Below are 12,500 nucleotides of genomic sequence, written 5' to 3'. Positions count from 1 at the left end.
TTATTTATTGTACATAATGATTTTAAATTAATTCAGTGATTTAACAATATTTTTGTCATTAAATTTAATAAAAACAGCACAGCTCAATTCAGAGAATTTGTCTGGTGTTTGACTGTTAGAGTAAAATACCAAGTATGGTGGGTTTAGGCCGGTTTACGGGTGAAAGGGTTAAATATTAATAGAACATAGTTTTTCAGTAAGTAATTAACCCATTGACTCCTGGGGTTTCCCCATTGGTGAGTAAAATCGTCTGGCGTTAGACAGAGTAAAAATAATCACTAAGTATGGCTGGTTTAAGGGTAAAAGGGTTATTTGAACAGTGCAGAGGTTTTGAAGCGGATCAAATGGCACAAGATTTTTAAGGCATCAGCTGAGACAATAGAGGGTGGGAGAAACAATTTATATGTTAATAAAAATATTTTTCCTTTTGTTGTGTCTATTTCTTCAAGGTTACACAGTCTTTATTTTTTTGATACATGTATAGTAATAAATGTCTTTTTTCCTTTTCTTTGTTTGCATGACCACTCATATTAGCATTTGTCAAAATTATATCTGTCCATCTTTGAAGCACTGAAAACAGAGATTTTCTTCACTGCTTTTGAGATTGTTTACTGGAAATATCTTCATAACTTTTACAAGTCATTTGTAATGTTAAAGATGCACATGTTCATTCAAAAAAATAACGAAATGTGTGATTACAATGTTGTCAGGCTACAATATAGAGTGTGGAAAACAAAAATGCAAGTTATGCCTCTTGCTACTAATTCTTAACATAAGTTATGCCATCCCAATAGTTTCAGTTAGTATTACCCCAGGCTATCAATTTTTTTTTTCAACTTTTAATATTATTATTAAGTATTGATTTGTTTGCTCCTTTGTTAGTTCGTTCATTTATTTATTTTTTAATTTAATTATTTATTTTGCCTATTCTGATTAGGAAATTGCGGCCTCAGTTTTGAGTGTGATCAGTTTTCCTGCTTTTGCTGTTGAAGACGAGAATCTTGTTAACGAAGCTAGAGAGAAAATAATTTCCAAACTTCAGGTAAACAAGTCGGCTTTGGTAAATAATTAATATATTAATTATATAACAAATGCTGACATCAATCACTACATTTATCTTCTTGTTGTCTTTTTAGGGAAGATATGGCCTTGTCCGTTTCTTGCGAGATGGTTACAAAACACCTCTTGAGGTGAGCAAACTGGAGTCAAAACAGTACTAAAAAAAGTTTGGTAATAATTTATTTACATGTACTACTGTATAATTAATATATTCAGCTTAGTTGGCTTGATAGAGGTAGTGTAATATGTGTTTGACACTGTTTTGCTTTCAAACTAATACACGTACAGTCTCAAAATTGTTTTTCTGCAAACTAAGAATTGAAACATTGTAAGATACTTTAATGCTCTCTCTTGAACCTGAATTAAGTTTCGTAACATTCCCAAGGTGAATTTGTGTGGTCTCCTTTAAAGTTAGCTTCCTGCCCTGAACACATACATGTTCATGTATTCAACCCATGCAAATACATTATAGAGCGGTTTTGAAATGAGTGTCGTAAAACCAAAACCATAGTAATTACTTTAACCAATCAAAAAGGATGCAGACAATCCAGTAAACCAATCAAAACTTGAAGTAATTACACGTAGCTGACACAAAAGGCGGGAAAATGTGCACGCGCAAGCCACAATTGGTTTTGGTTTCACTTCTGATTGGTTGAAAAAGTGGCGCGAAAACTTTGTACCAATCACTGAGTGAAGTAGATGCAAAACCAAAGTAATTCGCTAATTACTTTCGACACTCAATTGAAAACCGCTCTAATTGACATTAAATTTGATATTGCGTGTACATGTACTACATGGATGCAGTGTGTATCAAATTTTAAGGGCAGTAGATTCAAGCATCTTGCGATACCAACAAACCCCTTACCCTCAGACCTTCACCCCTTTCCTTGTGTCCATTCAATTATTCTGCAATGTGCATTCCATTATTTTATTGATTTTGTGTGTTATCATTCAGGATCCTTTCAGACTTCATTATGAACCAGCTGAACTGGAAATCTTTGAAAACATTGAGTGTGAATGGCCTTTGTTTTTCTGCTACCTTTTGCTGGATGGTCTTTTCAGTGGTGATGATGAGCAGGTATAGTAATATTTGATTTCTACAAAAAATCAGTACTCTGAATCTGAATCTCAATCTTAAAGACGTCCTTGCTACCACACAAACAATCATGTACAGTGTATCTCCATATTGGCAGTACATTTACCACCATAAATATGGTTATAATTCCAGTGGACTCAAAGATGGGAATGGGAAACAAATTAATGGTGTGATTAATACAGCTGTAAAATGATTGAGCATTGCCTACATGTATAAATCTGTATGGAGCATCCAAAAATCATGGTAGACACACATGACATGCACCCTTGGAAAAGCGTTCAAAGATAACTTTTATTATTAACGCAAAGATGAAACAGCTATGTGAAATGCAGTTTCTTTAACAGAAAGATGACGTCCGTTTAGAAATCACTGGTGATCCTTGCAATCTGACTGGATCAGCAGTGCGATGTATTCACAAGTTGCACTATTTTTTGCTCTAAATCCTATCTTTTCCCCAGCCAAGGAGTTAAGAACACAACCAATCAGATTTCAAGGCTTGTTTTAAGTAACCAATCAAATTGTAGGAAAGTGAAAGGCAAAGAAAACTGTCGTGTGTAAATTTTGCAAAGTTAGTTATAAACTGGATCAATAAAATTTAATTTGCTACTGACGAAAATCCTGTATTTGAGCGATTAAGTTGTACAATTTTTAAAATAATGGACGTAATAAAGTGGTAATTGAATTTTGTGTCATGCAATTTTGGGTCATGCAATTTTGGTCTGAAATCATACCTGTGATTTCAAATCAAACTCGTGCTGCATACTCGATTTCGATTTTGTAATCACACGTACACTGTATGAATTCTGACCAAATTTCAATTACCCTTATTTATCAAGCTAGATTTAATAATAATCATTATATAAATAATCTTGATCTGTTTCTATTAATACATTACAATGTGCTTTAATTTTTTTCTTCCTTAAAAATCGTGCCCTGAAAGTGATTCTTTTGCCAAAGCAATGGCTGTCTTCACATCTTTTAACCATTTCCCTCTCCTGGCCTGGAACCACACCTGTTGTGGAAAAAAAAAATGATATGAATTTAAATGAGTGATTGCAAGTGCATACATGTACATACATCATTTTGTCATAAATTGTAGTATACTAAACTGTTATCGTGTCTTTGTTAATTAATAAATTTTGGAGGTTATATATTATTACACTTCACCTAGTGGCAAAATATATATATATATTAGCCAGTTGTTATTTTCCATTATCAATCCATCAATCTAGGCATTGTAGCACCTTATGACACTATTGTAAATTGGGGACACATTCAGGCCTGGACCTACATTCCTTGCTCTTATGTAGTAGTGTGTGGAATCATTAAGTGTCCTGCAGGGTTTAAGAACATTGAAGGGACATGAGACGAAAGTTACTGCATGTTTATACACATACAGGGTAGTCCTTACCCTTGAAGACTTAAAAGGCTAACCATCTGCGTCTGTGATTCCAAAGGCAGCAGTTTCTCCTTCGCTATTGTTTAAAGACCCTGAGTGGTGGTCTGTCTGGAATCGAACTCAAACCTCCCAAACACCAGTCACCCACGCCCAACCGAGCCAATAGACCTTTTTGCAAATATGGCAGCCATTTTGTTTTCTATTGTTTCAAAAGACATTATGGGATGCTCAGGGGGCAAATTAATATGTATTTGCCCCCTGGGCATCCCATAATATCTATTTGAAACAATAGAAATCAAAATGGTATCGGTAAAAGGGGTCATTAAATATATAATTTTACACCCACATGTCCAAAATTCTATCAAGACAATTAAGATTCTAATAGAACTGTTGGTATTTTTTCCTTATGGTGTAAATGAAAGCTAAATCAACTTAGTTACAGTGGCAGTGACTTCTATTAAAGGCCTGCACATGTGAAAAGTGCAGTCATTTTTCTACATGTATGTTTTGTTGTTCTGTTGTATAGGAAAGTGAAACGTGCCATCATTCCTCTGATATTGAGCATTAATTATACTCTGAAGGAAGTAATCTACAGTGTAATTGAATTAAAGTGATATTGAATGCCTTATTTCCTAACCCAATTATTGTTCACTTCATAACTCAATATGAGAAGTTTACTTGTGTGATATATTGTATATTGGATTAAGTATTCTAATAATGCAGGCCTTTGTTTTGTGTTGTAATTTAAGTTATGAGTGTATAAGTTCTGCTGTTGGAATGACATTGCTAAAAGCAGTTTCTTTGTGCAGTCACTGTCCAATGTAATGCGATTTATGCTTTGATGTGAGTGGTCAAAATCTAAAATGATGTTATCAAGAGAGAGACATTATGTAACAGTATTAAACTGCACAGCCTTAAGTGTCTCGTTTCCTAGTAATGTTGCTACCAATAAAGAAGCATTATGTTTTTTTTGTTAGTCATACATGAAGATATGAAATGTCAAATAATTATTATTCCTGTGCTGTATGTTTCCTTTCAGCAAATTTACTAAGCCATCCATGCATGGCATCATGCGGTGGCCTTTAATAAAGAGAAAGGTTTCTGGAACCTCTAACATTTTGTTTGGAATTTATAATTGTGAGGAATTAAGTTATGTGTTTGTTCCTGAAAGATTGGAGAACAAAATGCCTGCAGTAATTGTCATTCATATGCTCAGGACCCAACTTAATATATCCAAAGTAGCATGCAAGGAGAACTTAACAAGTATTTTTGTCACAATAAGTGTGTTCAAGATTTGGAATTGAATTTGAATTCGGTGTAGTATTTTTGGCATATATATAATAGATATATACATATGTGTAATTGTTGAGCAGTTTTTAGGTTTAATTTCTTGTAACATTATATAGTGTGTGTTAACCTTTGTGCATCTAGTGGTAACATTTACATGTAATTGAGCAGGTTCCCTGCTATTTTCAAGGCTCCAATCCTAGACAAACTCACAAGCATTTTACTTGCTAGCACCTTTTGTTTGGAGAAAAGATGTTACATATATTAGTTAACAACAAGTCTGTGTCTGTGACTGCAGTATGTTGCTTTGTTTGTGCTTGTTTAATTGACTTTTGTAAACCAGCTCGTAGACTGGAACACCTGGCTTTTCAGTTTTTGCCAGCTTTCCTACATGTATGTGCTAGTACGTATTCGATCATAATACTAATTTAAATACTAGTAACTTAATTACAATTCATGAACTACCTGTATAGGGGAAACAATATACGTACCTCAACATCCTCAGCTAACAAGTTACTCTCCATTGCAATGATAATAATGTCTGTCTTATCTGGCCACTTTTGATAAGAAAATCTGCACTCGAGCTTGTTTATTTGCTCTACAGAAAAGTGTTCTGGAGCTGTTAAACTCACAGGAATACCTCTGGAAACCCTACTGGGTTTCTTCCATGGAAGTGTTTGCACGATTTTGTCTTCTTTAGCTTTCATGACATGGTTTTTGTAAGTTCAAATTACGCTGTTCCTGAATGGTCTGTGGCGATCCTTAGCCGCGATGTTATGCACAAAATAATCCTTGATTAGGAAGATGTGAAAGCTTTGGTGACCCCTGTGCTCTTAATCAATGATTGTTAAAGGCAATGTTAGGTTAGGTATTATATAAAGTCCTCAATATTGGAATCTTCAAATAAGTATGGCATTTTACATACTGGTGTCAAAATGGATTATCCTGAGAGCAAAATGCTGTGTAGAATGCGAATTAAGTAAACATTAATTATGTAAAGGTTGAAGGCCAAATTATCTTTTGTCGTCTGCATTCATTCATCCTCCGCCAATTAAACATTAGTTTATTGACATTACCAGTGTAGCTTCACCATGCACTGATGTATTATGCTGTTGTTCTCCAAGCAGAAGGGTTGAAAGTTTTGCTGTCTCCGTAAACAAAAAAATAACTCCCAAGCTTTTAAAATCAACTAAAAATGTAAACTTCCACAACATCAGATGGGGACAATATTGATTGGTTTCACATGTGACTTGTGGTGACTTCAGTTCAGAGCATGTGATTTTCTACTTAAACCAAAAACTATAATTCTTCATGAAAAAATTATTTGCGTTCATAATGTTCCTTCACACAAATTCTAACCGTCATCTGTTGCTTCAATTAAGTAGTTCTTTATGTAGAATTGTGCTAGTTATCTACATTGAAAACTTGAAAAGCTCTTGCACAATACGGATTATTTTGTCAGTGTTCTCTTGTCTACGAAAGTGCCTTTTACTGACGGTACATAAATGTATTGCAGGTTGCGTGATAACTGCAAAAATCTTTTTGTCAATGTTTGATTTTTCTCTAGTAGTCTATTAATTAGTGTCCTCAATTGAGCAAAGAGCTAGAGTTTCTCGCTTTTTCTTTTAATGTGAAACGGAGCAATACGTTTTGAACTGATGGCAAATGAAATGCCTTAAAAGGCTTTCCTCAATTTTGTGTACCTCTTCAAATTTCAAGGGAGTGATAAATTCTCCATTGTGATTTTTTTCAGCCGAGAGTGTAAATTGTAACTTGTGACATTGAAAGACAAAAACGACTTTCCAATCGCACGATAATGTCACTTCCTTCGTCAATGTTTTTGTTACGCGTGATACGTTTTGTTGATGAAAATTGTTTATGCTATCTGGTTTTAAAACTAAATTTTCGAAACAATTTTTTGTTAAAGCGGATGGTTGGTACGTGTGGAATCAACTTATTGGAAAAAAAAAGTGTTCTTGCGTGTATAATTTTCTATTGAGAAACTGCGCATGTTAATGTTCAACGGCGATAGATATTCGTACCTTAGACGCAAGTACGTACTCATCTGAAACGCTAATAGGAACAAATGAAATTACATTAATTTCGTATTGACTCTGGATTGAAGACTTAATGCGGAAATTGGGACGTGATAGAAGTCTAAATTCTGAGGAGCTAGTTCTAATGACCTCAATCTGCAAAAAGCATTGTTCTTCAAACCCCTTACCTTGGAGCTTGGACAGCTGATAAACGTGGCGAGAATGTCACTTTTAACGTACTTAATAAAATTCTACCATATTGGGTTATGTCACGGCCGAAGCAGATTTTAAACTTGAATTTAGAAGTGTTTTTTCCTCAAACTTTAAAGGTCATCAACAAGTAAAGAGTCTTGTCTGGACTATGCTCATCTGTACGTCCGATGATATAACTGATGTGGTTAACACTTTTTCAATATTTACAATACCAAGGAGGACTGTGAGTCAAGCTGGCGCAGCAAAGATATCACTTACATCACGTGCTGTCTTTGAGGCTGGGTTGTTTTGTTCTTGAAGTGTGCGCATTTCCATAGCCTGCGAACGCAGACGTATTTCCGGCGGTCGAGAAATGACCACCGGAAATACGTCTGCGTTTGCAGGCTAGCATTTCCGTAACAAAAAGAGTATCTGTAAACAAATGTATCTTCCTTGTAGCCGTGCACAAGTGCTCTACATTCTTAAATATATATACTTATATACCGTAGAAGCTCCGTTATAAGCCCTAGGCTTATACAATTTCGTGAGGGATTTTGGGTAAGCCTCTTTGCGATTTGAGCCTCTTGTTCTAAAGATGCTCTTGAAGTTGTGTGGTAGACTAAGTTCCCTGCAAGTATTTGAGTCAATTGTCCTGTTAGAGTACACTTTTACTTTTCGTTTTTTTTTTTTTCAACTTTTATTTATACTAATCACAAAAACCGAAAAACGAAACACAAATAAATGAGCAGAATAAAGACGTTGTTAACTGACTGCCGGCCCAGGTTCTTATGGAATAAATGAAGGGGGTAGTTTCTAAAGGAACTTTGGTGCTGCGTCGGTGGGGAAGTAGTATACAAAAATTTGGTTTTATCAACGGAGTTGATGATGTAAATTGGCCACCGTACAGAGATTCTAAAAGCTGACGCTTCGAGCGTTAGCCCCTCGTCAGAGCGAATCGAGGAATTATGGGTTACGTGTAGTTTTTATAGTAGAGTAGGAGCTATGCTATTGGTGGTAACATGGCAACGTGAAAAAGAGGAATATATTAGTTAAGTGAAAGCGTTCGTTAATACCGTGAGGATTAAGGGTGCCGATTTGGAAGATGAATTCTAGTTCTAGATTCCGACGGCTTGCGGCTTTCCGTCGTACCTAGATGTAGGGAAAGGCCGCAGATAGCCATGTGTTTTTTGGAGTGGTTAGGGAGATTAAAATGACGAGCGACTGGCTTAGAGGCATCTTTGTCATTCTTCTCAACATCGCGAAGGTGTTCGCGGAATCGGTCACCTATTCGTCTACCTGTCTCGCCAATGTATAATTTATTGCATAACGTACAGGTTATGCAATAAATGACATTTGCGGAGGTACATGTGAAACGATCGGTGATCTTAACAGATCGCTTAGGTCCCGATATCTTGCTGGTGTTAAGAATGAAAAGACAAGTTTTGCATCGTGAGCGCGCACATTTGAAAGTGCCGGGTTGCTCGCTAGTTTTGAGCGCGCTTCCAACTAAAAAGTTGCCTACGTTTTTGTCGCGTTTGAATGAAATAAGTGGAGGTTCAGGTTGCGAAAAGATTCTACCAGTCTCGGGATCATTTTGGAGTAATTTAAGATTATTAAGAATGATACTTTTGACTGCGTTATGAGGATGGAAAGTGAGGGTGAATGGAATTCTGTCATTCTTATCTTTTTGTGACGTTTGTAGTGCTGACTGTCGATCAAATTGTTGGGCGCGATGATGGCCCGCTTTGACCACAGAGACAGGATAGCCACGTTTTTCGAAGAACTGGCACATCTCGTCTGATTTGCTGGAACCCTAATTACTCCAAAATGATCCCGAGACTGGTAGAATATTTTCGCAACATCCACTTATTTCATTCAAACGCGACAAAAACGTAGGCAACTTTTTAGTTAGAAGCGCGCTCAAAACTAACGAGCAACCCGGCACTTTCAAATGTGCGCGCTCACGATGCAAAACTTGTCTTTTCATTCTTAAGACCAGCAAGATATCGGGACCTAAGCGATCTGTTAAGATCACCGATCGTTTCACATGTACCTTCACAAATGTCATTTATTACATAACCTGTACGTTATGCAATAAATTATACATTGGCGAGACAGGTAGACGACTAGGTAACCTGCGATCAGACTCTATTTTAGTTTCGCGTGGTACGTAATGTGGAGTTGGCGAAACGAAAAATAGAGCCTGACCAAATTCCTCTTCGAAATTCCTTCCGCCCACTTTTTTTGATTGATTGACATGTCCTTCATTGGCCAATCAAATTTACTTTCATTACACCAATACACGCGTGGACGGCAGATTCACGCTATTTTGTTTTCACCAGAGTTAATTACCAGAGGAGTATCATAAACGAATTCGAAAGTTACCGTTGGCTTTAATTTGAGAAAAACATTTAAAGCATATTGCGGCAAAGGTCGGTGTAATTCTTCCTCCGAACTTCACTGAATATGCAATCTTTTAAGCTTGACATCTTAATTTGTAATTGACATAACCTAGCATTTTGTCGTTGGACGGTTTGGCAATAGATTTTAAAAGAAAAAAAAAAGAAAAGAAATACATTATTCCTTTAACGTGTTTGCCCATGAAGGTTTCTTTGGTGATTTTTTCGGGCAATATCTTCAGTTGCAGTGTATTTCTAGAATTGCGCGCAGTCAAATCATGATAAGTTAATTTTTGTTAATTTTTTGATGGAGTACGAACAGTAAGGTGGACTCGCAAAGTTTCTTTTATTTTTGTACAATTGGTCTCTCTGGAAACATGCCATTTTAGTTTCTGGAGTGCGAGTTTTAAGTTAAATCAACTGGAAATATTATGAAGCAATCTTGACTCCAAATTGTGCAAACAAACCGTGTCATGTACAGTAAGTAAATAAAGCCGTTTGATACACCTAGATATTCCAAACTATTCAAAACATGCATTCGTGTAACTTGCGATATTATCAGCATCTCCTCCTGTTGATATATATGTTCTTTGTCTCATCCAGGAAGCCAATATGCATCGGCTTTCATTGCCATTTGAAAGAACCAGCTATTTAGCTTTCAAAACATCAGGAAAGTTTGTGGCCAATTCAAATTACTTTCAACCACATGGCCACAGAGCTCGACAACGGAATCGCTAATTTCACTCGTTCCAGAGATTCAAACCCGATTCTGAAGAAGTTACGAGATGTTTCAGATGGCATATCTCCATTTATATAAATAAATCAAGTTGCGCCGTCCACGGCATTGTAAGAACAAAAGGGAGCAAATTTTTTCGTGCACTTATGGCGGATTAGTCTCGAAGACTTCGCGAGAGCTCCGCGCAAGCACGATGTCAATTTCACTTCCGGCGTTTCAACAGCCAATCAGATCACGAGTTTGGTCGACCAAAATTTGGCCGACCGTCCGGAATTCTTGAGAGACTTTTGGTCAGGCCCAATTTTAGCGAGCGACGACATAAGAGAACATAAGGGCGAAGCTAAAAATGGGCCTGATCGCAGGTTAACGACTAGGTGGTGACCGATTCCGCGAACACCTTCGCGATCTTGAGAAGAATTACAAGGATGCATGAAAGCCAGTCGCTCGTCATTTTAATCTCCCTAACCACTCCAAAAAACACATGGCTATCTGCGGCCTTTCCCAACATCTAAGTACGACGGAAAGCCGCAAGAATCTGGAACAAAACTTCATCTTCCAAATCGGCACTCTTAATCCTCACGGTATTAACGAACGCTTTCATTTAACTAATATATTCCTATTTTTCACGTTGCCATGTTACCACCAATAGCGTAGCTCCTACTCTACTATAAAAACTACACGTAACCCATAATTCCTCGATTCGCTCTAACGAAGGGCTCGAAACGTCAGCTTTTAGAATCTCTGTACGGTGGCCAATTTACATTATCAACTCCGTTGATAAAACCAAATTCTTATGGAACAAAACGAGTGTACTAACTGGGAGACTGGAAATCACATTTTCTCCAAACAACGGGATCAATTCAATGCTACGTTTTTATAGGGGGAAACCATTGTACCATGAGAAAATCCTCGCGGGGTAAAGTAGCGAGCCAAAAAATAGATTCTGTTTCTCAAAAGTCCTGAAACTTTTCGGGCCTATTTTAGGGTGCCACGATTGCCTTTATATCTTCGCAACGCCGAGGTTCTAAGCCTTCAAACTTCGCAATCCTCTTTGTTTCTTTTACATCAAAAATATTTTAAAGGATCAGCTTTTCAAAATAAGCACAGGACTCGGGATTTTAGAGAAACAGGCTCCAGGATGGCGGGTCACATTTGTGGTAGGTTAGCGCTCTCACCTCTGGCCCATTGCTGTCCACCTTAAGTTAATCACCGCCATGTTGGTACTTGTCAAGGACAGAGCTTATTTGTGGGAGATGATTTCGTCTTTGGACAAATAGGGACTCTAAGATCTACGATGTTGGCGTCAAAACCTCAAATTTTGTGTTCGCACGCCTTTTTGTACGCACAATACCGCAAAAATATATACTAAAATGCGTGTAGCACGTGCAGTACGATTATTTTTCCTCTCTTAGCAAATGATATTGTTTTGGGGAGTTGCCGTCATCGTTTCTTAAACTCCCTAATGGGGCGGCAATGACGTAACAAGCATATATGTCATGTCTCTCTAGAAGTAATGGTATTGTTATTTTGAATAGGTGAATACATACACTGAATTGCTGGACCCTCTGCTAGTGAGAGATGAAACAGGAATTCCTTTGGTTCCAGAATTTTTTTATGTTCCCCGGAACAAGGTTAGTTCTCTCCCGTTTCTTTGTTTCACCGAGTAAGCGCTTCCTTTTAGGGTTAGAAGTTGGTCATCTCAACACCATTCGACGTACTTGGTAATGAAAGCGTTAAGAGAGAGCTTTAGGTCTGATCCCCATTAATGCTCTCCTTTTTCGACTCGGCGAAAACAAGGCAGTGTGTTTTATCCACACTATGGTTTTCACCTGTTCACACAAATGCGCTATCAGACGTTACCGCTTCTGAAACCCTTCAATTCAAAAGTCTTTCTTTTCGGGCGTGACACCAGGACGAACTCAGACTGGCACGAGTTCTTATCGGCCTCCAGACATTTGTTTTTATGCGTTTACATAGACCCTATTCATAAATGGCGGTCAATTTATAATTCTTTTGTCGAAGTGCAAATTAGCCTACCAAGCCTCGATACCATACAGTGAATTGAAAAGAATTCTTGCTCTAAAATGAGGCTTGGTAGGCTAATTTGCACGTGGACAAAAGAATTATAAATGTGACCGCCATTTATGAATACGGTCTATGCATGAGACTGGCCTGACAATGAACTCAGACCACTCTGACTTCGTCTCCGTTGCTGCACCGAGACGAGAAATACTCTTACAGGTCTGAGTTCGTACCGTCCTCGTGTAAATGTCAACAGTTTCAGATCAGGTCCAGA

The 12,500-nt window shown here is 37.3% G+C and overlaps 1 protein-coding gene and 1 long non-coding RNA gene across 2 annotated transcripts in view; one reads left to right on the top strand and one right to left on the bottom strand.

Moving 5' to 3' along the window:
* The window catches only part of LOC138016809 (phosphorylase b kinase regulatory subunit alpha, liver isoform-like), an 84,544-nt gene that overhangs the window by 15,023 nt on the left and 57,021 nt on the right, over positions 1-12,500 (top strand). The window contains exons 10-13 of the mRNA XM_068863998.1: positions 938-1,042; positions 1,137-1,190; positions 2,015-2,137; positions 11,740-11,835. Of these exons, the coding sequence (XP_068720099.1) occupies positions 938-1,042; positions 1,137-1,190; positions 2,015-2,137; positions 11,740-11,835 (378 nt within the window). The remainder of the gene's footprint in view (positions 1-937; positions 1,043-1,136; positions 1,191-2,014; positions 2,138-11,739; positions 11,836-12,500) is intronic.
* Positions 1,223-5,829, bottom strand: LOC138016814 (uncharacterized). The gene is made up of 2 exons (XR_011125881.1): positions 5,333-5,829; positions 1,223-3,167 (listed from the first exon to the last, which is right to left on the bottom strand). It is a non-coding gene; the product is annotated as an uncharacterized lncRNA (long non-coding RNA).

The sequence above is a fragment of the Montipora capricornis genome, chromosome 9 (genome assembly GCF_036669925.1).
Source record: "Montipora capricornis isolate CH-2021 chromosome 9, ASM3666992v2, whole genome shotgun sequence".
NCBI classification, from domain to species: domain Eukaryota; kingdom Metazoa; phylum Cnidaria; class Anthozoa; order Scleractinia; family Acroporidae; genus Montipora; species Montipora capricornis.
Note: the sequence above shows the minus strand (reverse complement) of the source record. Positions and strands in the feature narration are given on the sequence as shown.